The sequence below is a fragment of the Mesoplodon densirostris genome, chromosome 8 (assembly GCF_025265405.1).
Source record: "Mesoplodon densirostris isolate mMesDen1 chromosome 8, mMesDen1 primary haplotype, whole genome shotgun sequence".
In the NCBI taxonomy this organism is placed as follows: Eukaryota; Metazoa; Chordata; class Mammalia; order Artiodactyla; family Ziphiidae; genus Mesoplodon; species Mesoplodon densirostris.
In genome coordinates this window covers 59,972,485-60,000,334 of record NC_082668.1, presented here as the reverse complement: position 1 = coordinate 60,000,334, position 27,850 = coordinate 59,972,485, and the positions used below count along the sequence as shown (strand labels likewise).

The 27,850-nt window shown below is 38.5% G+C and overlaps 1 protein-coding gene across 1 annotated transcript; it reads left to right on the top strand.

Annotated features, from left to right (window-relative positions):
• On the top strand, positions 1–24,637 carry NXPH2 (neurexophilin 2). Its single transcript, XM_060105952.1, has 3 exons — positions 1–144; positions 1,603–1,680; positions 23,894–24,637. The coding sequence occupies exons 1-3, from the start codon at positions 1–3 to the stop codon at positions 24,635–24,637; spliced, it is 966 nt and encodes a 321-aa protein (XP_059961935.1).
• Positions 24,638–27,850: the final 3,213 nt, after the last annotated feature.

Below are 27,850 nucleotides of genomic sequence, written 5' to 3'. Positions count from 1 at the left end.
ATGGCAAGAAAGAAGCCACAGCTGATCTTACCCAAGTATGAGATGACTGAAAGAGAGCTCCCAGGATATATACCTGGCTGTGCCGGTAGTCAGCAAGGTACTTCTAGAAGTTCAGGGAGTTGTGCAGGCATAAACGTCAGCCCAGTAGGTCGGATGAGGAAGCGTTGCAGTCCGTTGAGTTATAACAGAGAGCACATAGCCTTCCCAATCCCCTTCTATCCTCATTGTTAACTGCTACTTCCACAACCATGAAGGCAGCATATTATGTTTTACAAAGTGCAAAACTGGTGGTGTATACTTTTCATGGTTCAATTAAAGTGAGGCTGTCTTTTAAAAAGGGAGATATACAGATCATGAACTTCAGAGAGAGTCTGGGCTGAAGGTGGAGGCCTGTGAATTAATATTAGCTTATAGGTATTAGATGAAGTCACAGGTATGAGGACCCCTTGAAAGTAACACCCTATAAATTAATTCTTTTAATAATTCCTACTAACTTTTTCAAATATTATTTTTAACATTTTTATTTAGGTTTCATTATTCTTTTTTATGTCGAATCACTATAATTTTTTTTTAATTTTATTGGAGTATAGTTGATTTACAATGTTATGTTAGCTTCAGGTGTACAGCACAGTGATTCAGTTATATATACACATATATTCATTCTTTTTCGGAAGCTTTTCTCATATAGGTTATCACAGAATACTGAGTAGAGTTCCCTGTGCTATACAGTAGAGGTTTCATTATTCTTCCATCCAGTTATCATTACTTATTATTCAGTTCCATTCTCCCAACTTGTAACTCCTTACTCTCCATCTCCACTGTTTTTCTTACTTAACTCCTTTACCAACTACGTTTTATTTAAGATTTAAAGCATTTTCCGAAGTGTCCTAAGAGTAAGGCCTAAAGAAATAAAAAGTTGTGAAAAGTCCAGGATGTTCCACCCTGCCAGTCAGATTTATGTATTCAGTTTTTACTGGGCACTTACTGTGAATCAAGCACCGTGATGAACGCTGGAAACATAAAGGTGAGCAAGATATGGTAGCTGCCACCAAGGAGTTTACAAGAGGAAGAGTCAAGTAAAAAATAACTACTACTGGGGCTTCCCTGGTGGCGCAGTGGTTGAGAGTCCGCCTGCCGATGCAGGGGACACGGGTTCGTGCCCCGATCCCGGAAGATCCCACATGCCGCGGAGCGGCTGGGCCCGCGAGCCATGGCTGCGGAGCCTGTGTGTCCGGAGCCTGTGCTCCGCAACGGGAGAGGCCACAGCAGTGAGAGGCCCGCGTACAGCAAAAAAAAATAAAAAAAATAACTACTACTAATAATAAACAATATGACAAGTGCAGTGATCTAAACTTTCACAGTTTCCTCTAGGAGCCACATGGAGTCCCTTGATCCTAAGTCTGACCCAGCAATTAAGTCACCATCAAGTATCCCTATACAGTTGACCCTAGAACAGCACAGAGGTTAGGGTTGCCCACCCCCTGCAGTCAAAAATCTGGGTACATTCAGCCCTCCATATCCACAGTTCTGCATCCACAGATTCAACCAACCACAGATCGTGTAGTAGTGTAATGCGTAATTAGTGAAAAAATCTGCATATAGGTGGACCATGCAGTTCAGACCTATGTTGTTCAAGGGTCCACTGTATTAGGTTCTATGGAGAAGACAAGAAAGAAAGAGGTATAATTGAATCATGAAAATAAGACATTCACACGTGAATATAATTATTAAAATCAAATGGCAGTGTGTCAGAGTTCTTCAAAGGTACAGAACCCGTAGGATAGATGATAGATAGATAGATAGATAGACATAGGTGATAGAGAGAGAGAGAGAGAGAGAGAGAGAGAATAGATAGATAGATAATCTAAAGAGCTGTATTTCAAAATATCGTTCTTGCCATTATGGGGGCTGGTAATTCTGACACCGTAGGGCAGACCCCAGAAACTCGGGCAAAAGTCGATGCTGCAATCTTGAGGTAGAATGTCTTCTTCCTCAGGGAAGAAGTTTTGCTTTTAAGACATTTCAACTAATTGGATAAGGCCCACTCACAACATCAAGAATAATCTACTTAGAGTCAAACTGTTTGCTCTGGAGAAAACACCAAAGGGTGTGACTGAACAACTTTTGCTGAAGATATTGGGTGTATGACACATGGATCCAATCAACCATCTCAGCATAAACAAGAAGCAGAGACACACTTATCCAGAAAAGATGCTTGGAGGGCGCTCTTAGTGATGGCTTGGACCCCAGTGAACTACACAGGAAACTGACAAGGTTTTAAGAATTTTATGCCATCAGAAACGTTGCCAGGGACTTCCCTGGCTGTCCAGTGATTAGGACTCTGCACTTCCACTGAAGGGGGCATGGGTTGGATCCCCGGTCAGGGAACTAAGATCCCACGTGCCACGCGGGGCAGTCAAAAAAAAAAAGAAAGAAACTTTTCCAGCCTGGACTGAGGCACAGAGACGGGACAAAATAAAGAAAGAATGACTCTGAGGGCAGAGCCATGGATGCAAAGACCAGGGCTGACAATACCTCCTTGGGCTACGAGGGAGGGGCTGCTACCCCAGCTCACCCAGAGGACAGTGAGCTTGCTTCTTCCCAGAATGATCCATGATCCCAAATGATGGAACAGTAAAATGTCCTTCAAGATCTAAGGAGGAGGGCTTCCCTGGTGGCGGAGTGGTTGAGAGTCCGCCTGCCGATTCAGGGGACGCGGGTTCGTGCCCCGGTCCGGGAAGATCCCACATGCCGCAGAGCAGCTGGGCCCGTGAGCCATGGCCGCTGAGCCTGCGCGTCCGGAGCCTGTGCTCCGCAACGGGAGAGGCCACAACAGTGAGAGGCCCGCGTACCGCAAAAAAAAAAAAAAAAAAAAAAAAAAGATCTAAGGAGGAGGTCTAGGGGAAACTGACCCAGATTAGAATTTAGATTTTACTCTTAGTAATAGTAAGATTTTTTTCTTCTAGACCATTTGAATTATTATGTGACTGAATACAATGTATTTTCCTTAAAAACAATTAAAGTAATATATAAGATATATATTATTTATATTACATTTGGAGAACATATAAATAAATATTAAAATATTAGTAATTGTAAAGACTAATTTTCTTCAGCTTTCTTAGTTTCATTTTCTAGAGTAAACTTCATTTTGTACTTAGAAAAAATTTTTATTTATAAGGCAAATGTTATATTATTATTTATATTACATTGTTCAAACTTTTTTGTGTGTCAGGTCCATTACAGTATTAGTGTGGAAAGAGCAGTGACTTGATAAAAAAGACTTGATTTCTAGACTTATTGCTACTTCTCAATACTTAGACCTTGGACAAGTCTCTGAAGTTCTCTCAGGCTACAGAGACTCTGTAATTCTCAGCATAAATGTCAGGAATGATTAATGCAAAAATAATTTTGACATAGTTATCAGTTTCATATACACAAGGAATATGCATTGAGTTTTTTTTTATTATTAAATAGATGTTTTGTGTGTGTGGAAACTGACACTGATCTTACAAAACATACTTATATTGGACCATCATAAAGCAGCACATTTATGTAGGATCCTGTAAAAATCCCCAATAGACTATGAATATTTACATTTAAGTGAAATATCATCTGTGTATCTAAAACCATTTGAAAAAATTATTTTAAATTACTGAATGTAATGTTTGGTGAAAGATGTAATCAATAAATGCTGACATTTTTAACTGAAAAAAGAAAAATCAACTTATTGGCAAAGTTAACCACATCTACAAAATACCTTCACAGCAGCACCTGGTATTTGCACCTTGTGTTTGAATACTGAGTACTAGAGCCTAGCCTAGTTGGCAACTAAAACTAACCCTCACAGGCAGTACGTGCTAATTGCTGGATTACTGGTACCTGAAGATCGAAATATCAAATGGATTTGATGGTAGAGTACAAAGCCATACACAGTACACCTCTCCTAACCCCTGTCTCCTGCCCTGTCCACCCACCAACCTGCCATGTTTCCTCATCCTGCATTGAAACTCTGCCTAAACTGGCATAAAAAATACAATATCTGCCATTTCCGCTTCTCCTTTCACTGCTCTTCCCTCTGTTGCAAACTTTCCTTTTTAAATGCCAACTTTTAGGGGTCAAGACACAGATGCCTGTTGTCTTTCCCAGGCCATTATATTTCAGAAGTATTTATGTGTTCCTGTCATGCAAAGCTCTTCTCTCTCATTGAAAACTTGGATGGGGCTTCTAAGGATGGGGGGTGAAAAGAGACAGTGCCACTTACCATGCTAAGTCACTTATTCCTTAACAGTGGAAGGACTGTTTCTATTAGATGGTCAAAAGAATACCTTCTGTGACTTTGCAAAACGTGGGTTAAATGAGATTGCACTCTGACCCTGTTTTACTTGGGAAGTATAGCCATAACCTAACATTTAGCAGCCCTCTAACACAAGGCATCTTAAAATTTACCTCTAGTCTGTTCATAATTTGTTAAAGAGCCCCTTTTATGCAGCTTGCGAATACAAAATGAAGTCTGTTTTCTTTCACACCATTTCTTTTATTTTTTATTGAAATATAGTTGATTTACAATGTTGTGTTAGTTTCAGGTATACAGCAAACTGATTCAGTTTTATATCTATCTATCTATCTATCTATCTATCTATCTATATATATATATATATATATATATATATATATTCTTTTTCAGATTCTTTTCCCTTATAAGTTATTACAAAATGTTGAGTACAGTTCCCTGTGCTATACAGTAGGTCCTTGTTGGTTATCTTTTTTTATATATAGTAGTGTGTGTCTGTTAATCCCAAACTCCTAATTTATCCCTCCCCCCAAACCTTTAGTAACCATAACTTTGTTTTCTGCCTGTGGTTCTATTTCTGTTCTGTATATAAGTTCATTTGTATAATATTTTTTAGATTCTATATAAAAGTGATATCATATGATATTTGTCTTTCTCTGTCTAGCTTACTTCACTTAGTATCACACCATTTCTTTTAAATGTTTACAGAAATTATGGTATGTGCATGCACACATGCGTTTATACACGTGATATTTCTGTGTGTCAGAATGTGGGCTTGTGTGTGTGTGTGTGTAAGATTTTTTGCAGAGGTTGTGTCATCGATTTTCCAGATTACTGTCATCAAGATAAAATAAGAATTGCCATATTTAACCTTAGCAATAAAACTATGCCAAGCCTTGCAATCTAGCTTTTTGGCTCTTACTACTAAGATTTCTGTCTTCACATTTATGTTTCCTGTTAGTTCCTATATCAATTTAGAAAAATGTAAAGGGTAGCTATTAAAAGATATCTGGAAGGTAAAATGAATTTGCTACTCTCAGCAGAAAGGACGTCCATTGTTTAGCTTTCTTCTCCTAAGCAATCATTTGTTTTTCAACTTGCAAGATGAATTTTAAAACAATGCCACATTACTCCACAAAATATAAATAGGTACAATTAATACATTGATATATGTTTGATTCTGTCATTCTTCATTCCCTTTATGTCATTCTTCTTTTAATCTGGTGACAGTTCTGTAATGGAGCACCAGAAATATGACTTCAGGGCAAGCCATACTACTAATCATCAATATAGCATTGTAGGTTGTCCAGCAGATACATGTTCTCTTGTCAGCAGGGATGATACTCTGCAAAATTTCGACCTAGAGAAAATGCTTTCCAAAATTTGTTTACAAGCAAAAAATTTAATGGGATGCTAATTTCGATCATAACAGGGTTTTTCCTTTTTCGTCCTGCTGAGCAGGTCGTTGTTTCATTTTAACTGAAGGATACGGGACAGAATTGTTAGAGCAATCCAGTTATATAAGCTATATATATATGCAACATAAATGATGCCTTAGACCACGTTTCATTATTGGTTCTACAATTGTTCAGCTATAGTGGGATCTGCAGGCCACCTCTATGTTGTATAGCAGTGGTCACTTTGGGGGTCCTTGGCTTGAACTAATACTACCCCAGTGAAATAATTAATGTATTCTATCAAAAACAGCACTATAAACAAATCTATTAAACAAACCAGTTATTCTTCCAAACTGGCACTTAGCAATGACTGTCACTGTGAAAAAACATTAATAAATACTTCCAGGATATCCAGGGGGGGCAAGCCAGCTGCCTTTAAAAATATTTGTACAGATCTGTATCAATTTATCTCTAGTAGCATATGCCAGTCCTGTTATCATGGAAAAGCCAATCCTCCCAGCTTGGTATAAATTCACAAGTTTGGAGCACTCAGCTCATTCTGCCTGATCCTGGAAAGTCATAATTATTTTTCCTTGATGGACAGAGGACTACATATTTTTGATGTACTATAAAATAGTTAAGGGTACAGCCTTTGTTGTTAATGGAAGGTGATCTATTCAATCTATGCATGGTACATTATTTCTATTATTGCAAGCATTTCACAGAAAATCAGTATTGGCAATAAATATTTTATATTCAGTGTACACACCAAAAACTGAAAACATCCACTTGAGGTATAGACGCTATAATTACGGGAAAAAAATTCGGTTGTTTTGTTTTATCTTTTATTCATTTATTTATTTTCTTCAACATCTTTATTGGAGTATAATTGTGTTACACTGTGTTAGTTTCTGCTGTATAACAAAGTGAATCAGCTATATGTATAAATACACCCCCATTACCTTCCCTCTTGCATCTCCCTCCCACCCTCCCTAACCCACCCCTCTAGGAGGTCACAAAGCACCCAGCTAATCTCCCTGTGCTATGCGGCTGCTTCCCACTAGCTATCTATTTTACATTTGGTAGTGTATATATGTCCATGCCACTCTCTCACTTCATCCCAGCTTACCCTTTCCCCTCCCCGTGTCCTCAAGTCCTTTCTCTACAACAGCATCTTTATTCCTGTCCTGCCCTTAGGTTCTTCAAAACCTTTTTTTTTTTTTTTAGATTCCAAATGTATGTGTTAGCATACAGTATTTCTTTTTCTCTTTCTGACTTACTTCACTCTGTATGACAAACTCTACGTCCATCCACCTCACTATAAATAACTCAATTTCATTTCATTATATGACTGAGTAATATTCCATTGTATACATGTGCCACATCTTCTTTATCCATTCATCTGTCGATGGACACTTAGGTTGCATCCATATCCTGGCTATTGTAAATAGTGCTGCAATGAACATTGTGGTACATGACTCTTTTTGAATTATGGTTTTCTCAGGGTATATGCCCAGTAGTGGGATTGCTGGGTCTTATGGTAGCTCTATTTTTAGTTTTTTAAGGAACCTCCATAGTGTTCTCCATAGTGGCTGTATCAATTTACATTCCCACCAACTGTTCAAGAGGGTGCCCCTTTCTCCACACCCTCTCCAGCACTGATTATTTGTACATTTTTTAGTGATGGCCATTCTGACTGGTGTGAGGTGATACATCACTGTTCTTTTGATTTGCATTTCTCTAATGATTAGTGATGTTGAGCATCCTTTCATGTGTTTGTTGGCAATCTGAATATATTCTTTGGAGAGATTTCTATTAAGGTCTTCTGCCCATTTTTAGATTGGGTTGTTTGGTTTTTTGATGTTGAACTACATGAGCTGCTTGTATATTTCAGATATTAATCCTTTGTCAGTTGCTTCGTTTGCAAATATTTTCTCCCATTCTGAGGGTTGTCTTTTCATCTTGTTTATGGTTTCCTTTGCTGTGCAAAAGCTTTTAAGTTTCATTAAGTCCCATTTGTTTATTTTTGTTTTTATTTCCATTTCTCTAGGAGGTGGGTCAAAAAGGATATTGCCGTGATTTACATCATAGAGTGTTCCGCCAATGTTTTCCTCTAAGAGTTTGATAGTTTCTGGCCTTACATTTAGGTCTTTAATCCATTTTGAGTTTATTTTTTCTGCATGGTGTTAGGGAGTGTTCTAATTTCATTTCTTTACATGTCCCTGTCCAGTTTTCCCAGCACCACTTATTGAAGAGGCTGTCTTTTCTCCATTGTATATTCTTGCCTCCTTTATCAAAGATAAGGTGACCATATATGTATGAGATTATCTCTGGGCTTTCTATCTTGTTCCATTGATCTATATTTCTGTTTGTGTGCCAGTACCATATGGTCTTGATTACTGTAGCTTTGTAGTATAATCTCAAGTAAGGGAGTCTAATTTCTCCAGCTCCACTTTGTTCCCTCAAGACTGCTTTGGCTATTCGGGGTGTTTTGTGTCTCCATACAGATTTTAATATTTTTTGTTCTAGTTCTGTAAAAAATGCCATTGGTAATTTGATAGGGATTGCATTGAATCTGTAGATTGCTTTGGGTAGTATACTCATTTTCACAATATTGATTCTTCCAATCCAAGAACATGGTATATATCTCCATCTGTTGGTATCATCTTTAATTTCTTTCAACAGTGTCTTATAGTTTTCTGAATACAGGTCTTTAGGCTCCCAAGGTAAGTTTATTAATAGGTATTTTCTTCTTTTTGTTGCAATGGTAAATGGGAGTGTTTCCTTAATTTCTCTTTCAGATTTTTCATCATTTGTGTATAGGAATGCAAGAGATTTCTGTGCATTAATTTTGTATCCTGCAACTTTACCAAATTCATTGATTAACTCTAGTAGTTTTCTGGTGGCATCGTTAGGATTCTCTATGTATAGTATCATGTCATCTGCAAACAGTGACAGTTTTACTTCTTTTCCAATTTGTATCCCTTTAATTTCTTTTTCTTCTCTGATTGCCGTCGCTAGGACTTCCAAAACTATGTTGAATAATAGTGGTGAGAGTGGACATCATTGTCCTTTTCCTGATATTAGAGGAATGCTTTCAGTTTTTCACCATTGAGAATGATGTTTGCTATGGGTTTGTCGTACATTGCCTTTATTATGTTGAGGTAGGTTGCCTCTATGCCCACTTTCTGGAGAGTTTTTATCATAAATGGGTGTTGAATTTTGTCAAAAGCTTTTTCTGCATCTATTGAGATGATCATATGGTTTTTATTCTTCAATTTGTTAATATGGTGTATCACATTGATTGATTTGCATATATTGAAGAATCCTTGCATCCCTGGAATAAATCCCACTTTATCATGGTGTCTGATCCTTTTAATGTGTTGTGGGATTCTGTTTGCTAGTATCTTGTTGAGGATTTTTGCATCTATATTCATCAGTGATATTGGTCTGTAATTTCCTTTTTTTGTAGTATGTTTCTCTGGTTTTGGTATTAGGGTGATGGTGACCTCATAGAATGAGTTTGGGAGTGTTCCGTCCTCTGCAATTTTTTGGAAGAGTTTGAGAAGAATGGGTGTTAGCTCTTCTCTAAATGTTTGATAGAATTCACCTGTGAAACCATCTGGTCCTGGACTTTTGTTTGTTGGAAGATTTTTAATCACAGTTTCAATTTCATTACTTGTGATTGGTCGGTTCATGTTTTCTATTTCTTCCTGGTTCAGTCTTGGAAGGTTATACCTTTCTAAGAGTTTGTCCACTTCTTCCAGGTTGTCCATTTTATTGGCATAGAGCTGCTTGTAGTAGTCTCCTAGGATGCTTTGTGTTTCTGCGGTGTCTGTTGTAACTTCTCCTTTTTCATTTTTAATTTTATTGATTTGAGTCCCTCCCTCTTTTTCTTGATGAGTCTGGCTAATGGTTTATCAATTTTGTTTATCTTCTCAAAGAACCAGATTTAGTTTTATTGATCTTGCTATTGTTTTCTTTGTTTCTATTTCATTTATTTCTGCTCTGATCTTTATGATTTCTTTCCTTCGTCTAACTTTGGGTTTTGTTTGTTCTCTTTCTCTAGTTCCCTTAGGTGTTAGGTTGAATTGTTTATTTGAGATTTTTCTTGTGTCTTGAGGTAGGCTTGTATTGCTATAAACTTCCCTCTTAGAAGTGCTTTTGCTGCATCCCATAGGTTTTGGATCGTCGTGTTTTCATTGTCATTTTTCTCTAGGTATTCTTTTATTTCCTCTTTGATTTCTTCAGTGATCTCTTGGTTAGTTAGTAACGTATTGTTTAGCCTCCATTTGTTTGTGTTTTTTATGTTTTTTTCCCTGTAATTCATTTCTAATCTCATAGTGTTGTGTTCAGAAAAGATGCTTGATATGATTTCAGTTTTCTTAAATTTACTGAGGCTTGACTTGTGACCCAAGATGTGATCTATCCTGGAGAATGTTCTGTGCACACTTGAGAAGAAAGTGTAATCTGCTGTTTTTGGATGGAATGTCCTATGAATATCAATTAAATCTATCTGGTCTATTGTGTCATTTAATGCTTGTGTTTCCTTATTTATTTTCATTTTGGATGATCTGTCCATTGGTGTAAGTGAGATGTTAAATTCCCCCACTATTACTGTGTTACTATTGATTTCCTCTTTTAGAGCTGTTAGCAGTTGCCTTATATATTGAGGTGCTCCTATGTTGAGTGCATATATATTTATAATTGTTATACCTTTTTCTTGGATTGATCCCTTGATCATTATGTAGTGTCCTTCATTGTCTCTTGTAACATTCTTTATTTTAAAGTCTATTTTATCTGATATGAGTATTGCTACTCCAGCTTTCTTGTGATTTCCATTTGCATGGAATATCTTTTTCCATCCCCTCACTTTCAATCTGTATGTGTCCCTAGGTCTGAACTGGGTCTCTTGTTGACAGCATATATATGGGTCTTGTTTTTTTTTTTTTTTTTTTTTTTTGCGGTACGCGGGCCTCTTACTGTCATGGCCTCTGCTGCTGTGGAGCACAGGCTCCAGACGCGCAGGCGCAATGGCCATGGCTCATGGGCCCAGCCGCTCTGCGGCATGTGGGATCCTCCCAGACCGGGGCACGAACCCGTGTCCCCTACATAGGCAGGCGGACCCTCAACCACTGCGCCACCAGGGAAGCCTTGGGTCTTGTTTTTATGTCCATTCAGCAAGCCTTGTTCTTATGGTTGGAGCATTTAATCCATTCATGTTTAAGGTAGTTATCGATATACATGCTCCTGTTACCATTTTCTTAATTGTTTGGGGTTTGTTTTTGTAGGTCCTTTTCTTCTCTTGCGTTTCCCACTTAGAGAAGTTCCTTTAGCATTTGTTGTTGAGCTAGTTTGGTGGTGCTGAATTATCTTAGCTTTTGCTTGTCTGTAAAGTTTTTTATTTCTCCATCAAATCTGAATGAGATTCTTGCCAGGTAAAGAAATCTTTGTTGTAGGTTCTTCCCTTTCATCACTTTAAGTATATCATGCCACTCCCTTCTGGCTTGTAGAGTTTCTGCGGAGAAATCAGCTGTTAACCTTATGGGAGTTCCCTTGTATGTTATTTGTCATTTTTCCCTTGCTGCTTTCAGTAATTTTTCTTTTTCTTTAATTTGCCCCAAGTTTATTACTATGTGTCTCAGCATGTTTCTCCTTGGGTTTATACTGTATGGGACTCTCTGTGCTTCCCAGACTTAGGTGGCTATTTCCTTTCCCATGTTAATGAAGTTTTCGACTGTAATCTCTTCCAATATTTTTCTCGGGTCCTTTCTCTCTCTCTTCTTCTGGGACCCCTATAATGCAAATGTTGTTGCATTTAATGTTGTCCCAGAAGTCTCTTAGGCTGTCTTCATTTCTTTTCATTCTTTTTTATTTATTCTTTTCCACAGCAGAGAATTCCACCATTCTGTCTTCCAGGTCACTTATCCATTCTTCTGCCTCAGTTATTCTGCTATTAATTCCTTCTAGAGAATTTTTAATTTCATTGATTGTGTTGTTCATCACTGGTTGTTTGCTCTTTAGTTCTTCTATGTCCTTGTTAAAAGTTTCTTGTATTTTCTCCATTCTATTTCCAAGATTTTGGATCATCTTTACTATCATTACTCTGAATTCTTTTTCAGGTAGACTGCCTATTTCCTCTTCATTTGTTTGGTCTGGTGGGTTTTTACCTTGCTCCTTCATCTGCTGTTTCTCTGTCTTCCCATTTTCCCTAACTTACTGTGTTTGGGGTCTCCTTTTCACAGGCTGCAGGTTCATAGTTCCCATTGTTTTTGGTGTCTGCCCCCAATTGGCAAGGTTCGTTCAGTGGGTTGGACAGGCTTCATAGTGGAGGGGACTGGTGCCTGTGTTCTGGTGGATGAAGCTGGATCTTGTCCTTCTGGTGGACAGGACCAAGTCTGGTGGTGTGTTTTGATGTGTCTGTGAACTTATTATGATTTTACGCAGTCTGTCTGCTAATGGGTGGGGTTGTGTTCCTGTCTTACTAGTTGTTTGGCATAGGGTGTCCAACACTGAAGCTTGCTGGTCATTTGATGGAGCTGGGTCTTGACGTTGAGATGGAGATCTCTGGGAGAGCTCTGGCTGATTGATAGTACGTGGGGCTGTGAGGTCTCTGGTGTTTCAGTGTCCTGAACTCTGCTCTCCCACCTCAGAGGCTCAGGCCTGACACCTGGCCGGAGCACCAAGACCCTGTCAGCCACATGGCTTAGAAGAAAAGGGAGAAGAAAAAAAGAAAGAAAGGGAAAAAAATGTTTTTAATTAAATAAAATAAAGTTATTAAAATAAAAAGTTAAAAAATATATTATTAAAATAAAAAATAAAAGTAATAAAAAAAGAGAGCAACGAAACCAATAAACAAAGCCACCAATGACAACAACTAAAATCTAAACTAAGACAAACATATAAATCAGAAATTAGTCAGTCACATAGAGCAAACCCCAAGTCTATAGTTGCTCCCAACGTCCACCACCTCAATTTTGGGATGAGTCATTGTCTATTCAGGTATTCCACAGATGCAGGTACATCAAGTTGATTGTGGAGCTTTAATCCGCTGCTTCTGAGGCTGCTGGGAGAGATTTCCCTTTCTCTTCTTTGTTCCCACAGCTCCTGAGTTTCAGCTTTGGATTTGGCCCCACCTCTGCATGTAGGTCGCCCTCTGGCATCTGTTCTTTGCCCAGACAGGAGGGGGTTAAAGGAGCGGCTGTTTAGGGGGCTCTGGTTCACTCAGGCGGGGGGTAGAGGTATGCATGCAGGGCGAGCCTGCGGCAGCAGAGGCCAACATAACATTACAATAGCCTGAGGCGGGCCGTGCGTTCTCCCCCGGACGTTGTCCCTGGATCACGGGACCCTGGCAGTGGCGGGCTGCACAGACTCCCAGGAGGGGAGGTGTGGGGAGTGACCTGTGCTTGCACACAGGCTTCTTGGTGGCTGCAGGAGCAGCCTTAGTGTCTCATGCCCATCTCTTTGGTCTGCACTGATATCCGTGGCTCACGCCCATCTCTGAAGCTCGTTTAGGTGGTGCTCTGAATCCCCTCTCCTTGTGCACCCTGAAACAATGGTCTCTTGCCTCTTAGGCAGTTCCAGACTTTTTCCCGGACTCCCTCCCGGCTAGACGTGGTGCACTAGCCCCCTTCAGGCTGTGTTCACACTGCCAACCCCAGTCCTCTCCCTGGGATCTAAGCTCCGAAGCCCGAGCCTCAGCTCCCAGCCCCGCCCGCCCCGGAGGTTGAGCAGCAAGCCTCTCGGGCTGGTGAGTGCCGTTCAGCACTGGTCCTCTGTGCGGGAATCTCTCCGCTCTGCCCTCCGCACCCCTGTTGCTGCGCTCTCCTCCATGGCTCCGAAGCTTCCTCCCCACCACCCCCCTTCTCCGTCAGTGAAGGGCTTTCCTAGTGTGTGGAAACCTTTCCTCCTTCACAGCTCCTTCCCAGAGATGCAGGTCCCATCCCTATTCTTTTGTCTCTGTTTTTTCTTTTTTCTTTTACCCTACCCAAGTACGTGGGGAGTTTCTTGCCTTTTGGGAGATCTGAGGTCTTCTACTAACGTTCAGTAGGTGTCCCGTAGGAGTTGTTCCACATGTAGATGTATTTCTGATGTATTTGTGGTGAGAAAGGTGATCTCCACGTCTTACTCCTCCATCATCTTGAAAGTCCTCTCTACCTTTCATTTAGAGCATTCATCAGTTCTTGTGAAAACCATAGACATTAGCCAGATTTGTTGCCTATTAGCATATCTTGACACACCTATAAACATAAAGTCAAACCTACATTATTTCAAAATATTGTTATTTACCCAGAACATACGTGGTTCATTATCAAGAAGCATTAATATATATTGTAATAATTATATAGGATAATAGAAAGGTGTTACACCACAGTTACGGCAAAGGTCTGACTGTCCTAGAACCCAAAAAAACATCTATTGTTACCTTCAACAGCTCTTAGGAGGTTTAAGGGTGAAACACAAAGCCTGCTAAGGTTGCCACCCCTAAGCACAAGACCTCCAAGTAAGGAATTTAGCACTGACTGAAACTTGGAGCCTATTTATTGTTAAAAGAAATGGACATGTACTTTAAATTATAAGACAAATAAGTTCTGAGCATCTAACATAGCATGGTGACTGTAATTGATAATACTGTATTGTATAATTGAAATTTACTAAGAACCCTATCTTAAGGGTTCTCACCAAAAAAAATAAAAGAAAAAAGGTAGCTATGTGAAGGGATGGATGTGTTACTTAAATTACTTGACAGTAGGAATCCTCTCACAATGTAAGCATATATGAAATCATCATGTTGTACAGTTTAAATATATTACTATTTCATTTGTCAATTATACCTCAATAAAGCTGGAAAAGAAAAGAAAAAATGAGTGTTTCACTAGGAAAAATATAACTGTTGTCTTATATTGTTATCACACTCTCATTAATAATTATAAGCAAATCAATATATGATTTGGAATAAGATGAAAAGAAATATAAATACCAAGATTGATTCATTTTCTTGTCACTGATTCATTCATTTTCAACAATCAACTAGTATATCTTGGGTTTCATTTCTCTATAAAGGATAAAGATATTAATTTCTCAATTCTGTTCACCCCCTGCCCATTGCCTCCCTTTATTAGGACTAGTGCTCCCTGACTGATATATCTATCTGTTCATAGATAGATGATAGATAGATAGATATAGACATATATACACATATTTCCAGGCTCTTATGACAACTATACATCAGTGGGATGTTATTTATGATTATATATGTAATGCTCCTTTTCCCTAATCTTCTGCAAATTGCATGAAGACAGGCACTGCATCTGCCCTGTTTAGCAGTGTGTTCCCAGTGCCCAGAGCACAGATGCTGAACCTGGAAGGCATTTGATAGATACATGTTGAATCAGTGATTAAAAATGAATGCATTCAGGGCTTCCCTGGTGGCACAGTGGTTGAGAGTCTGCCTGCCGATGCAGGGGACACGGGTTCGTGCCCCGGTCCGGGAAGATCCCACATGCCGCGGAGCGGCTGGGCCCGTGAGCCATGGCCACTGAGCCTGTGTGTCGGGGCCTGTGCCCCGCAACGGGAGAGGCCACAACAATGAGAGGCCCGTGTACTGCAAAAAAAAAAAAAAAATGAATGCATTCAAAAGGTACATGCACCCCAATGTTCATTGCAGCACTATTTATAATAGCCAATACACTGCAACAACCTAAATGTCCATCGACAGATGAATGGATAAAGAAGATGTGGGACATATATGCAATAGAATACTACTCAGGCATAAAAAAGAATGAAATAACGCCATTTGCAGCAACATAAGTGGGCCTAGAGATTATCATACTAAGTGAAGTAAGTCAGAGAAAGACAAATATCATATGATATCACTTACATGTGGAATCTAAAATATGACACAAATGAACTTATTTAGAAAACAGACACAGACTCACAAACATAGAAAACAAACTTATGGTTACCAAAGAGGAACAGGGAGAGGGATAAATTAAGAACTTGGGGTTAACAGATACACACTACTATATGTAAAATAGATAAACAACAAGGTCTTATTGTATAGTACAGGGAACCATATTCAATATCTTGTAATAAACTTATAATGGAAAAGAATCTGAAAAATAATATGTATATATATGTATATATGTGTGTGTATGTATATATATATATATATATAACTGAATCACTTTGCTGTATACCTGAAACTAACACAGTATTATAAATCAACTATAATTTAATTTTTTAAAAAAAGAAAATAGGGCTTCCCTGGTGGCGCAGTGGTTGAGGGTCCACCTGCCGATGCAGGGGACGCAGGTTCGTGCCCCGGTCCGGGAGGATCCCGCGTGCCGCTGAGCGGCTGGGCCCGTGAGCCATGGCCGCTGAGCCTGTGCGTCCAGAGCCTGTACTCCACAACGGGAGAGGCCACAACCGTGAGAGGCCCACATACCGCAAAAAAAAAAGAAAAAAAGAAAAGAAACGAACACATGCAGTTGTGACCAAGGTTTCCGGCCTCCCCACTTCTTCCCTGGACTACAGAACTCACCTCCTTACAGGTGTTCCTGCCCCTGGACCCACCTCACTCTAGCTCATTTCCTACCTCAGAGCCTCCTTCATCTCCTTGAAGTGCAACTCCAACCTTTCCTTTTCACCATTTAACTTTTGAGAAGACCAGGCTCAGGGGGGCACATGGCTTGCACAAGATGATGGGACCTAAGTGACAGTACCAGTTTTCCATCCCAGGGTTCCTGACTCCAACTCCTTCCAGGAAATCAAAGCATTACTGTTTCCATTGCTTGCTTTTTCCTGCTTTGGTTTTTAGCTGTTCTGATTGAGTTCATCGCCCCTGCATCTTTCATTCATTCCTTCACTCTTAGAACAATCTTTTACTTACGGAAATTCAGCCACAGACTTGATTGGGACACTCCAATTTTTCTCTCAGTCCAATAATTTGCAAGTGCCATGTGGGAGTACCGTAGCACTCATAGGATTGCAGGCAAAGATAAAAATCAGTGGAGCCATAAACTTACTCCTGCAAAAATAAAGTGGGAATATTTCTAAACTGTTTGAGGTTTCCCACTTTCTTAAACAAGGTGTGTTAAGTTCATCCAGTCTCTTGAGCTGTATTTCGAAGCAGTGAGCTTGAAGAGCTAAGCTTCAACTTCTTAGGAAATTGAAGCATCTCCTTCAACTTCCTGGTGCTGTATAAGTGAAGAATCAATAGGGGCTAAATAAACGTGTCAATTAGAATTGCTACACCCCAGACTGGGACAGCAAGGCTGGTCTTGATATTTCATCCACAGGTGTTTCTTCAAATAACAAATAAAAAATAATACCTGTTAGGATAGAGCTACTTGAACTGATAATGGCATGCTATACATTGAATGGAATTTGAACCCCAGAAGCTCACATTTTAAATGCCCTTCATTTCCTTTCTATTACTTATGGGTGTAGACAAATCTCCTCCCCCTCTTCTTTCCCTGCCCCCCCCCACAGTTTAGGACCCATCCCCACATGCAGCGACAGGGAAGAAGCAAAGCTATCACAATGAGGGACATATAGAAGATGGTTATCCAATAATTATGGCAAAGGTCTGACTGTCTCAGATGCCAAGGGAAAGCAAGTAGTGGTCATGGTCCTGCAGCATCCAGCTTACTATGAATGTAGAACTCTGCTTTGTGAGGCTGTCTTTCCTTAGCTCCATTCCCCTTGGTAAACAGACCTGCAAAGAAAGCCCCACATAAATGTTGATACTGACTCATTGGATGTATAGAGTCAAGTACGATGGAGCTCCAAAACTGAGAAAAGGGACATTTGAATCTAATATGTTAAGCAAGTAATTCCAACTCCATGTGAGATATTTGTAGACTAAGTTCTTCTTTATTGAGTTATCAATTAACAAAATGGGCCCCATTTTTAAGAAATAAATACTAAATAATATAAAATAGCAATAATAATAACTGATGATGACAGACATACTTATAGCACATAAGAGTGCCAGAATAATTTATGAATAGTGTAGGGTTTCCTAAACAACTCTGACGTTATTTGAGATAATTCAGTGATGTGGTAAAGGGTTATAAATTGAAATGCTTGAGAGTTCCTGACATTTTTTAAAAAATCAATCCGAAACCAAGTGCCACTGAATTAAATGTAAATTAAACTAAGCTTACGATAACAAAAATGTACAAGCCTTGTGAAAATTATGAAAGCAAAACTTAAAAAAAAAATCTTCCCTACCTAAGCCAGAGATTAACAACAACAGTGATTAAGTCACGTTGCTAGCATGTACCCTTGAGATGAAGTGATGCAAACGGCACCTTACTTCTGTATTCTTCCTCCCCAAGGCCCAGTCTAATCATGAGAAAAACATCAGACAAACTCAAATTGAAAGGCATTCTACAAAATGCCTAACCAGTGCTCTCTGAAACATTCAAGGTCATCAAAAACAAGGAATGACCAAGAAATGGTCACAGCCAAGACAAACCTAAAAATTCATGATGACCAAATGTCCTGTGGGACCCTAGATGGCATCCTGGAGCAGATAAAGGACATTAAGGAAAAACTAAGGAAATCTGAATAAAGTATGGACTTTAGTTAATAATATGGTATAAGCATTGGATCGTTAGTTGTGACAAGTGTAGTATGTAAGATGTTAACAATATAGGAAACTGGGTACAGGGTATCTGGTAACTCTTTGTACCACACAACTTTTCTGTAAACTAAAACTATTCTAAAATAAAATGTTTATTGAAAAATACATAACAAATATAGTTGAAAAAAAAGATCTTCTGGTATAGTATTTGCAAAGGAAGATGCTTTTTAGTTTATAAATTATTTCCATAATTTGTGACAGTTCTCACATCTGCTACTATAAAATTCATTGCACCCTCTCTGCCTCTTGGAAAAAAAATGCATTTAATTATCAGCGAAATTCAACTCCAGCCTGTTATGATGAATGATTTGAACCTCTCAGCTTCTTTTCCCCCCTAAAAACAAAAGAACTGAAATGAAATACAGTTTTCTTCCTCTATTTCCTTCCTTCCACCTGCTTCATTTAATTGATGAAGGTTTGAGGTTTTATTAATCTTTTTGAGCTCCTCTCCAAGACGCAGAAAAAGCTAATATGATATCATTGTATCTAGCTAATGTGTGTGCTTCGTGAAATTGATACACCCTGCCAAGACATAAATTACTTAAGCTTTGATAAATGTGTTGAAATCAGGGAATGTTCAAACAGATAAAGCACAGCAATTCCTCTTTTTCTCCCTTTTTTAAACTCCATTTTGTGCATGCCGTTAAATGTTTTTGCATTATTATTGTAATATGGTGGGACAAAATATAGCAGTGAGACTGATATTAGCATAGGAAGCCCCAGCAAATACAAAAGTAATGGGGGATACAGCCTTGTGTTTTGCAGATAACATCTAACAACCTTGCCTTGGACAGAGTGGTTTGCCAACAGGCTCAGAACTACCTACGGTCCTCTCCCAGCAGGCTGTATCACCGAAATTGTCTATATAGGAATGAGGGCACCTGCCAGACACATTGTACTTTCAGATCCTTTGCTGACTTATTTGGTAGGTTGGAATCAAAGATCCACAAACACATTTTGTTGGCAAAAAGAGCTCACCTGTCCCTGTGATATGGATATGACTCAGATGTCAGCGAGACTGGAAACACGAGGAAGCATTTGATTGATGCTCTGGGGTTGAGAAGGTCAATTTCTACTCGTTAATGTATCATATGGCACTGAACAAGTTGCTTGATTAACCACTAATCAGTTTCCTGGAGACTGGAGAATCCATATAATCCTTTGAAAACAATTCTTGGATAGGAGGCATGGGACTACACTTTGGACCATGCAAGAGCCAGCAGTCACTGAATGCCTTTTGCAAGAGATTGGGCTCAGTAATTTCTATCCATTCTTTTTCTTTTTTTTGGCTGCGTCAGGTCTTAGTTGCAGCACATGGGATCTTTGTTGAGGCCTGCAGAATCTTTCCTTGCAGCACGGGCTCTGTAGTTTGCGGCATGCAGGCTCTCTCATTGAGGCATGAAAGCTCAGTAGTTGTGGCACGAGGGCTTAGTTAGTTGCTCCGCATCATGTGGGATCCTAGTTCCCCAACCAGGGATAGAACCTGCATCCCCTGCAGTGGAAGGCAGATTCTTTACCACTAGGCCACCAGGGAAATCTCCATCCATTCTTTTATTTAATCCTTACAATCAAACAGCAAAGGACATAAAGGTGAGAAAATTTGGGCTCACATCAAATACTTCAAACTAAGGGGGTGATGAGGTCATCAGGCACCAAACCCTGTGCTTTTTCCACCATGCTGCTTTCATATTGGGAGTTTATGGATGAGTGCAGGCAGGGTTGTGGTTGATCCAAACCCCAGTCATTCCTGGTTAGGTCTTTTGAGGTGAAGCATGAGCCCTGGGGACTTTGGTCACACAACTGTCTTTGTAGACCTGTTTAGGAGAGGGTGCCCTCTCAGCAGTGATGCATGCCTTTAAGAAAATGTTTCAGGGAGAAGGCTGAACAAGTTACACCAAAGGGAGAGGAAGTTGGGAGAGGAGGTACAATTGTTGGCTTTTTAAGACAACTAGAAGTATATTTACCCTTTTAATTATACTCTTCTACCAATACATCATCATCCAATAGTTTTTTTAAATTTGGGTTTAGATTTGGAAATCAGTACTTGTAAGAACCGTCCATGCATTTTAGAGTAAAAAACAGATGAAGTTATACACAGCTTTTCTCACCTTGTTTAATGTTATCAAAGCAAGTGACAAATGTGATGGTCTAGGGCAAAGCAAAAAAACAAAAAGATACATCCATCTACTTTTTTTATCTAAGGAACTGTCAGTGACTGTTTTTCATCAGAACAGAGAACAAGTATAGATCTGTGCTTAATAGTTAAATTTGATTATTTTTATATAGGCCAACCTTAAAATCAAGGGCTCCTTGAGCAGGTTTGAACCTGAAGAGTATTGTGTTAGAATATATTTTTTAGGAATCAAATTTCATTTTAAGTTCTCATCTGGAGAATCTTTTCTGAAGAATTGAAGAGCCTTTCTAAAAGCAAATAATCATATCTAATGTATCTGTTTGATAAGCTTAGGTTTTTTTTTTTCTTACGCTCATATTTCTTTAGGATGAGTCACATATGTTTGGGTCAAGTTGCTACACCATGTTACTACAAAGAAAATCTTCAGTTTTTTAAAAGTCAATAAATGACTTTTTGAGTAATTATTATTGACTAATCTCAGAACCATCACATCAGAAGTCCAAGAGATAAGAGAAGGATCTCATAATGTCTGTCTCATAAGGGGACCCATCATGTATTCTAAAATACGCTAATACCAGTTAACTTGAGACTCTACATGATTGAAGACTTCTTGTTGAACAATGGGTTCAATGTTGGTAGGTTTTCAATAACAGAAAAGGAAGGAGAAAAATCAGGCAAAGGACTAAATCAAGAAAAATGATCCAGGCAGAAAAAACTCAGGAAAATGTGTAATGTAAAACAAACATTTTAAGAAAAAAAGAGAGCATGTTTCTCCTGGTAGTGAAGAGTGTCGTCATACTTGTAAACGAAAAAATATTTTTGAATGGAAAATGGATCTTAATTCTGCTAATAAAGTATTCATCAGGAGCATGGTGTGTAAAAGTAAGAATTGAGATTTGGGGGGTTTTTTTGAAAAATCAAGCTAAAAGGGGAAATTTACCCTATGAAAGAGAGAAAGGAAGGCAGGAGCGAGGGAAGAAGTTAGGAAGTTGTACAAATAGGGGAGCTGAGATCAGGAAGTAAAGGAGAAGCTCTTGAGTACCAGCGATTCTCAGGAACAGTAGTTGTGACTGTCAGCAATGACCAAGCAAGGCACATCTCATGAAATTCCAGAACCAGGCAAAAAAATAGATAATAGACAGCAAGAATCATAATCAGAGAGAAGAGAAATTGGACCTTGATCAGCAAGGGGTTTCTTATCTGCCCATGTGTCCTTGAATGTCTCCCTGGAGAGAGAACAGGACAAGTCACTTGGACCAGGTTGCATCAGTTCCCAGGAAACTCAAGTCATATCTGGAGCCTTGTACTGACCTTCATGGGCTGTATGACCAGTTGATCTGAATGAGGTTTTGTGCACATTATAATTAAGAGTGTTCAAAGACAGAAAGCTAGTTACAGTATCAGAAATACCCAGAATGTTTTGAGCCAGAAATCCTGAGTAATGATCCCTCTTTCCCTGGTGAATATGCCAGCCCTTTAATGCCAGGAGAGAGAAAGAAGCATCAACTCAGGATGTGTAAGCCCCTAAGAAAAGGTAGTATGGATTTAGGTTTTCAAAACAGTAAGAACGTGCAGCGTGCAGTTTGACAAACCTCAGTAATTTAAGTAAAGAGAAAAGAATTTCTAAAAATACCAGACCTGAGTGGGGGAAAGCCTTTGGGAAATTAATCAAAGGGACCAATACGTTATTATGTGCTCCCTCCCCACCAAAGCAAAAAAAGGAAAAATCTACACATATATTTAAGTCCTTGGACTTCTCCTCTAAAGTACTTGGGTACAAGCTATAGATGAAAACACTTCTCACAAAACTCTATTAGAACTTAAAACTTTTATGAATATATAAAATGTAACCTCATATTATTAAACTCTACCATGTAGTCAAGTGCAATATTAATAATCCAAGCTTTTTTTTCAAAATTGTATTGAAAGCAATAATTTTTGTAACAATCTGAGACTGGTTTTACCAGGTGCTTTGCCAAGTTTGAAAGGGTTGTGGAAACTACATAAACACAGCCCCACTTCTTTCTCATCCTTTTCATCTTGCTGACTTTTCCAGAGAATCATTACCAGAGTGGTTTGTGCCATTCGAGATAAGAGGCTATCTGTGTTTCCACTAGAAACCTTTATTTTCCAGACTTTATAACTCATCCATAAATATTCACTCCAGGCAACAGTTTCATATATTATGATTCTGTCCCTCAAAATCCATATTGACTTAGCTAAATGATTTTTAGAAATCATGAGGACTCTTACACTACAAAAAGAATAAGAAAAATCAAATGCAAATAAAGTGCTATGTTTCAGTGGGTATGATTTGAGTCAAAATACTGTGGAATCCATAAAACACATGCACATGACTCTTTCCTGGCAATCCTATCTTTCAGGGTATTATTCAGTTGTAACAAAATTTAATTTATCAACAATAGGTCTGTTAATTAATTCAAAATGTACATTTCCAATTTATTTCTGTTTCTATAAAGGCAGCTAAATTTGAAATTATATTTTTTCAACTAAAACTTTTGTAGAACTTCCTATTCACTCTACTTTTTGTTACAGAATTTGAAGTCGAATTATATCAGAAGTTATGAAATTATATGTCATAAGCTTTGAATACAATAATACCTTTAGTATCTGCAAAAATATTTTAAGAGTCTTATCAATATCTTATATTCAGGTGGTTTCTAGCTCCATGATAGAAACCTCAGCATTCTAGAGTTGTTTTCTATCTAAAAAAAAAATCTTACAAATTTAATGTTTTTATGAAATAAGAGACCAAAATATACTATTTCCCCCAGTCTGGGAAGATAGAATTGTAAAGATTAGGGAACAGAGACTAAAACCACATCAACCCATTAAAATGAAATACAATCACCCTTGATATCCATGGGGGATTTGTTTCAGGATCCCCTTGGATACCAAAATCCAGGGATGTTTAAGTCCCTTACATAAAATAGTTTAGTATTTGCGTGTAACCTATGCACATCCTCTTGTATATTTTAAATCATCTCCAGATTACTTATAATACCTAATACAATGTAAATAGTTGCCAGAGTATGACAAATTCAAGTTTTGCTTTTTGGAAATCTCTGGCTGGGGGTGGGAGTGTTGGAGGGGGTTTTCATTTGTTTTTAACTTTAATTCAGTGTTGGTCGAATCCACTGGATTCAGAATCTGCAGATACAAAGAGCCAACTGTACTCTCTTCTTGATCTCATCATTTCTGTTTTTGTACTCATGGATTTACATTGCTTGAATTAAATGGTCGTCTTGTTACACTGTGGAGCCCAGCTGTGTGTATGAAATGCTATTTAGCAGGAATTGAAATAAATTACAAGAATTAACCTGGTGCTTTGGCTTTGGTATGTGTGCACTCAAAGCCTAACCTAAAGTGTGTTTTTCTTTCTTCTTTTCGAACAGCTGTTTTGTGACAGTAAAAAGGTGGTGCATGCCACAGAAGGGCTGGATTGGGAAGACAAAGATGCTGCGGGGACACTGGTGGGAAACGTGGTACACTCAAGGATCATCAATCCTCTGCGCCTGTTTGTTAAACAGTCTCCAGTCCCCAAGCCCGGACACTTGGCGTATGCAGACAGCTTGGAAAACTTTTGGGATTGGCTGGCCAATATCACGGAGGTTCAGGAGCCCTTGGCAAGAACTAAACGGAGGCCAATAGTGAAAACGGGAAAATTTAAGAAAATGTTTGGATGGGGCGACTTCCATTCCAACATTAAAACTGTTAAGCTCAACCTCCTCATCACGGGGAAAATCGTTGACCATGGAAATGGAACCTTCAGTGTTTATTTCCGACATAATTCCACAGGCCTGGGCAATGTTTCAGTGAGTTTGGTACCCCCCTCCAAAGTGGTGGAATTTGAAGTTTCCCCACAGTCTACCTTGGAGACCAAGGAATCCAAATCTTTCAATTGTCGCATTGAGTATGAAAAAACAGATCGGGCGAAGAAGACTGCCCTGTGCAACTTCGACCCGTCCAAGATCTGCTACCAGGAGCAGACTCAGAGCCACGTTTCCTGGTTGTGTTCCAAGCCCTTCAAGGTCATTTGCATCTACATTGCCTTTTACAGTGTTGATTATAAACTTGTGCAAAAGGTCTGTCCTGACTACAATTACCATAGTGAGACTCCATACTTATCTTCTGGCTGAATCTTTCTACAGCCAATAGAAAGGAAGGACAAATATATATTCAATTAGAATGACCAAGAACCAAGCCCAGCTCTTCATGGTAAAGGATCCCTTTTGTTTCTGGCAGTGAACCTTCATTCCCTATAAGGTTTTCAAACTTGAAAGAAAAAGAAACATCTTTAAATGTGAATTGTGTTTGTTTTGATCATAAGTACCTGAATCTAAAGAGTAAAACTGTGTATGAAGCCATCGCTCTCACATAGGATGGCTAAGTCCTCCAGGTATTGTTGTTTCTCTAAGAGTCGATGGTAGCAACATGTAACAGGAAAGAACCAAATTATGCATGTGATAAACATTGCTCTTGAAATGAGCCTGCCTTTGAAGTATGTTTTGGAAGATTACCTTTAAAATAGCAGATTCAGTAAAGCAACTGAAAAGATTGTATTTGGTAGATGAATTGCATTTCTTACACTGAATTCTTTTTTTATTGCTGTCTTTTATCCCACATCTGTGCTGTTACTGATATGAGAGATGAAGGGGTAAAATTTGTTTCAAAACTCACGTGTGAAGTTACAGTGCCACAGTGGAATGAAATACATTATTATCTGAGCTAGAATTGAGTGGAGTGGGATTTAAGCACTTAGCCCTGATTTGGTCACCATCCTCAGGATTCTCATGTGAGTAGTAACATTAGTGTATTAAGAAAGCAAATCTGGATATATTGTAAGTCAGTTCAACAATAATGACGATCAGGATGTTTTTAGATTGTTTTGTCAAATTCAGTGCTGTGAGGTGGTCAAAAATATCATAAATCTGTATTCACACTTTAACCTCATTCTATTCATTTGGTAGTATGATTTTTATATACAGGTGTAGAACAACTCTTAAATTGAGAGAAAGTGATTGTTTCCTAGGCTAGAATGGGAAAGAAATTGGAATTGGAAGGAGGAAATTCTGGGATGATATATTCATTATTTCTAGCCTCTTAGATTAAGTTCTCCTTGCATTTAATTATTTACATGAGGGATCAAATTGTGGAAATAAAGAGTATATTTAAACACTGCTACTTATTATTAAGTGTTAATAACCAAGATGCATGATTCACCAGTCTTTTGAGATGACTTCCTAATAATGTTGCTTCACACCGTGTCCTCCTCATCTTCTCTGAGGGGGTTGACAGTCATCCTGTGTCATAGAACTGGATGGTCTTTGAATTAGCACAGAAAGACAGTCTGACTGACCAGTACAAAGGTTTCTAGAACCTGTAAGACTCATGGAATAGTTACTCTTTTTTACGATAGACGTTAACTTTTTTCCCCCTTCTTATCTGTAAAATATCAGTTAAAGTAAAACATGAAATTGAGGACTAAAGGAAGACCAGTCCTAACCAACAAAAATGCTCTTACTACATTGTTCAAAAAGCCAGCAGCACTCATCTCTATTTTGCATCTCCATTCCTTTCCTTTTCTTGGTGATATCTGCACTGTGTTTGGTTTTTGTCTCTTGTAAAAATTGTACTAGACTTAGTGTGTGGTAGTACAGGCTTGAAATTTTTGCTCTGAGTTCATCGGGCGCTTTTGTAATTTTGTGGTTGGTGTGAAATATTTTGAGACATCTTTTTATTTTCACCTAGAAACAAGATTAAAATACTATTTATTGTAAAATATGTGGGAACCATCTATGTATATAAACTTAGAATTTTCTGTGTACAGAGAAAGTATGTGTACGCATTTCTATGTAAATAAAAAGAATTTGCTAAATCTGTCACATGGCTTCAGGGTTCTTTTTTTTTTTAAGACTGTTCTTGTTTCTTTTCCTCACAGTGGTTTAGTGTGTGTGCGTGTGCGTGTGCATGTGTGTGTGTGTGTTTTATCAACTGAGCATTAAGATTTTCCATATGTTCATATTAAACAGAACAGCTAGGCTATGGAGATTTTAAAGTAGAGTAAAAGAATAACTCATATAAACCACCTGACACATAGCTTGGCATCTAGTAAGAATTCTGTAAGTGTGAGCTGCCATTATGATTGTTATAATCATTATTACTAATGAAATGTGATTTAAAACTATCTGATGTTCAAAAGTTGAGTGGTATAAACATTATATGCATGCAAAGAAAAAAAAGCTAAATCAGTCTACACGATTCTTAGATTTTAGCAGGATCTGTGGAATTAAAAAAATGATAGAAAGAAAGTTCCCCAGGCATATTTTTAAATTGGCATAGAAAATATGCCACATATATTTTTTAGTCATCATTTCAAAGCCTACATAATTGTCATTAATGGTACTTGGCACAATACAAATCAGATCCCATTTAAACATGCAAATGCACCCATTTCCACAAAACCATTTTTGCCTTTGAGTACTGCAATTGAGGAAAAGGACATTCATGTAAGCTAATTTTATACCCAATCACAAGTTGTTCAAAATGTAAAGGAAAAGACCCTTTTACAAATGAAAATCAAACTAATAGATGCACACCTGAAAACAACATAATGTGTGTCAATTATGACTCAATAAAAAAATTCATTTAAAAAATAAAAAACCACTAGCAGAAATTTAATCTTCAAGGAGGTGTTAGTTATCTTCTCAGGATCTCTCTAGGCCAGCTGTTTAGGAGAAAGCAAACGAGTTTGAAGACCTTTTCACCCCTCAGCAGAAACAATCTTGTTACTCATCACCACACAGAATCAGAAAAGAGGTCATATTTCCATGACTCTGGTGTGATCATACCAGCTACAGGGTCTGTAAAATCTGGGGAAGGGAAATAAGAGGAAAAAACCTGTGGACACCATGTAGCACAGCATAATCAGTAAAAAGGAAGCAACTTTCTTTCTTTCTACTGCTTGATACTTGGAATTTCAACACATTCTCATGATCTAGAATAACAAAGCAAGAGTGAGTATGGTTCTCTGGCATGGGTACTCATAAGAGAACCTGATTCATATCACATTATATTCTTTAATCTGTACTCTGCAACACTGTTCTTCTTTATATGAGGCAGATGCTACATGACCCACAATTGCTACACCTTAAACATTCCACAATTGGCTAATTCTTTCTCCATTCAAGACATGGTTCTGCTGAGTGGGAGCTGCCATTAAGGCTTAGAGAGTCCTGATACTCAAAGTGCAGTCAGTACATCAGCAGTACTACCTGTAAGTTTATTAGAAATACAGAATCTCAGGTCCTACCTCGGACACCCAGTTGGAGTTTTCATTTTAACAAGATACC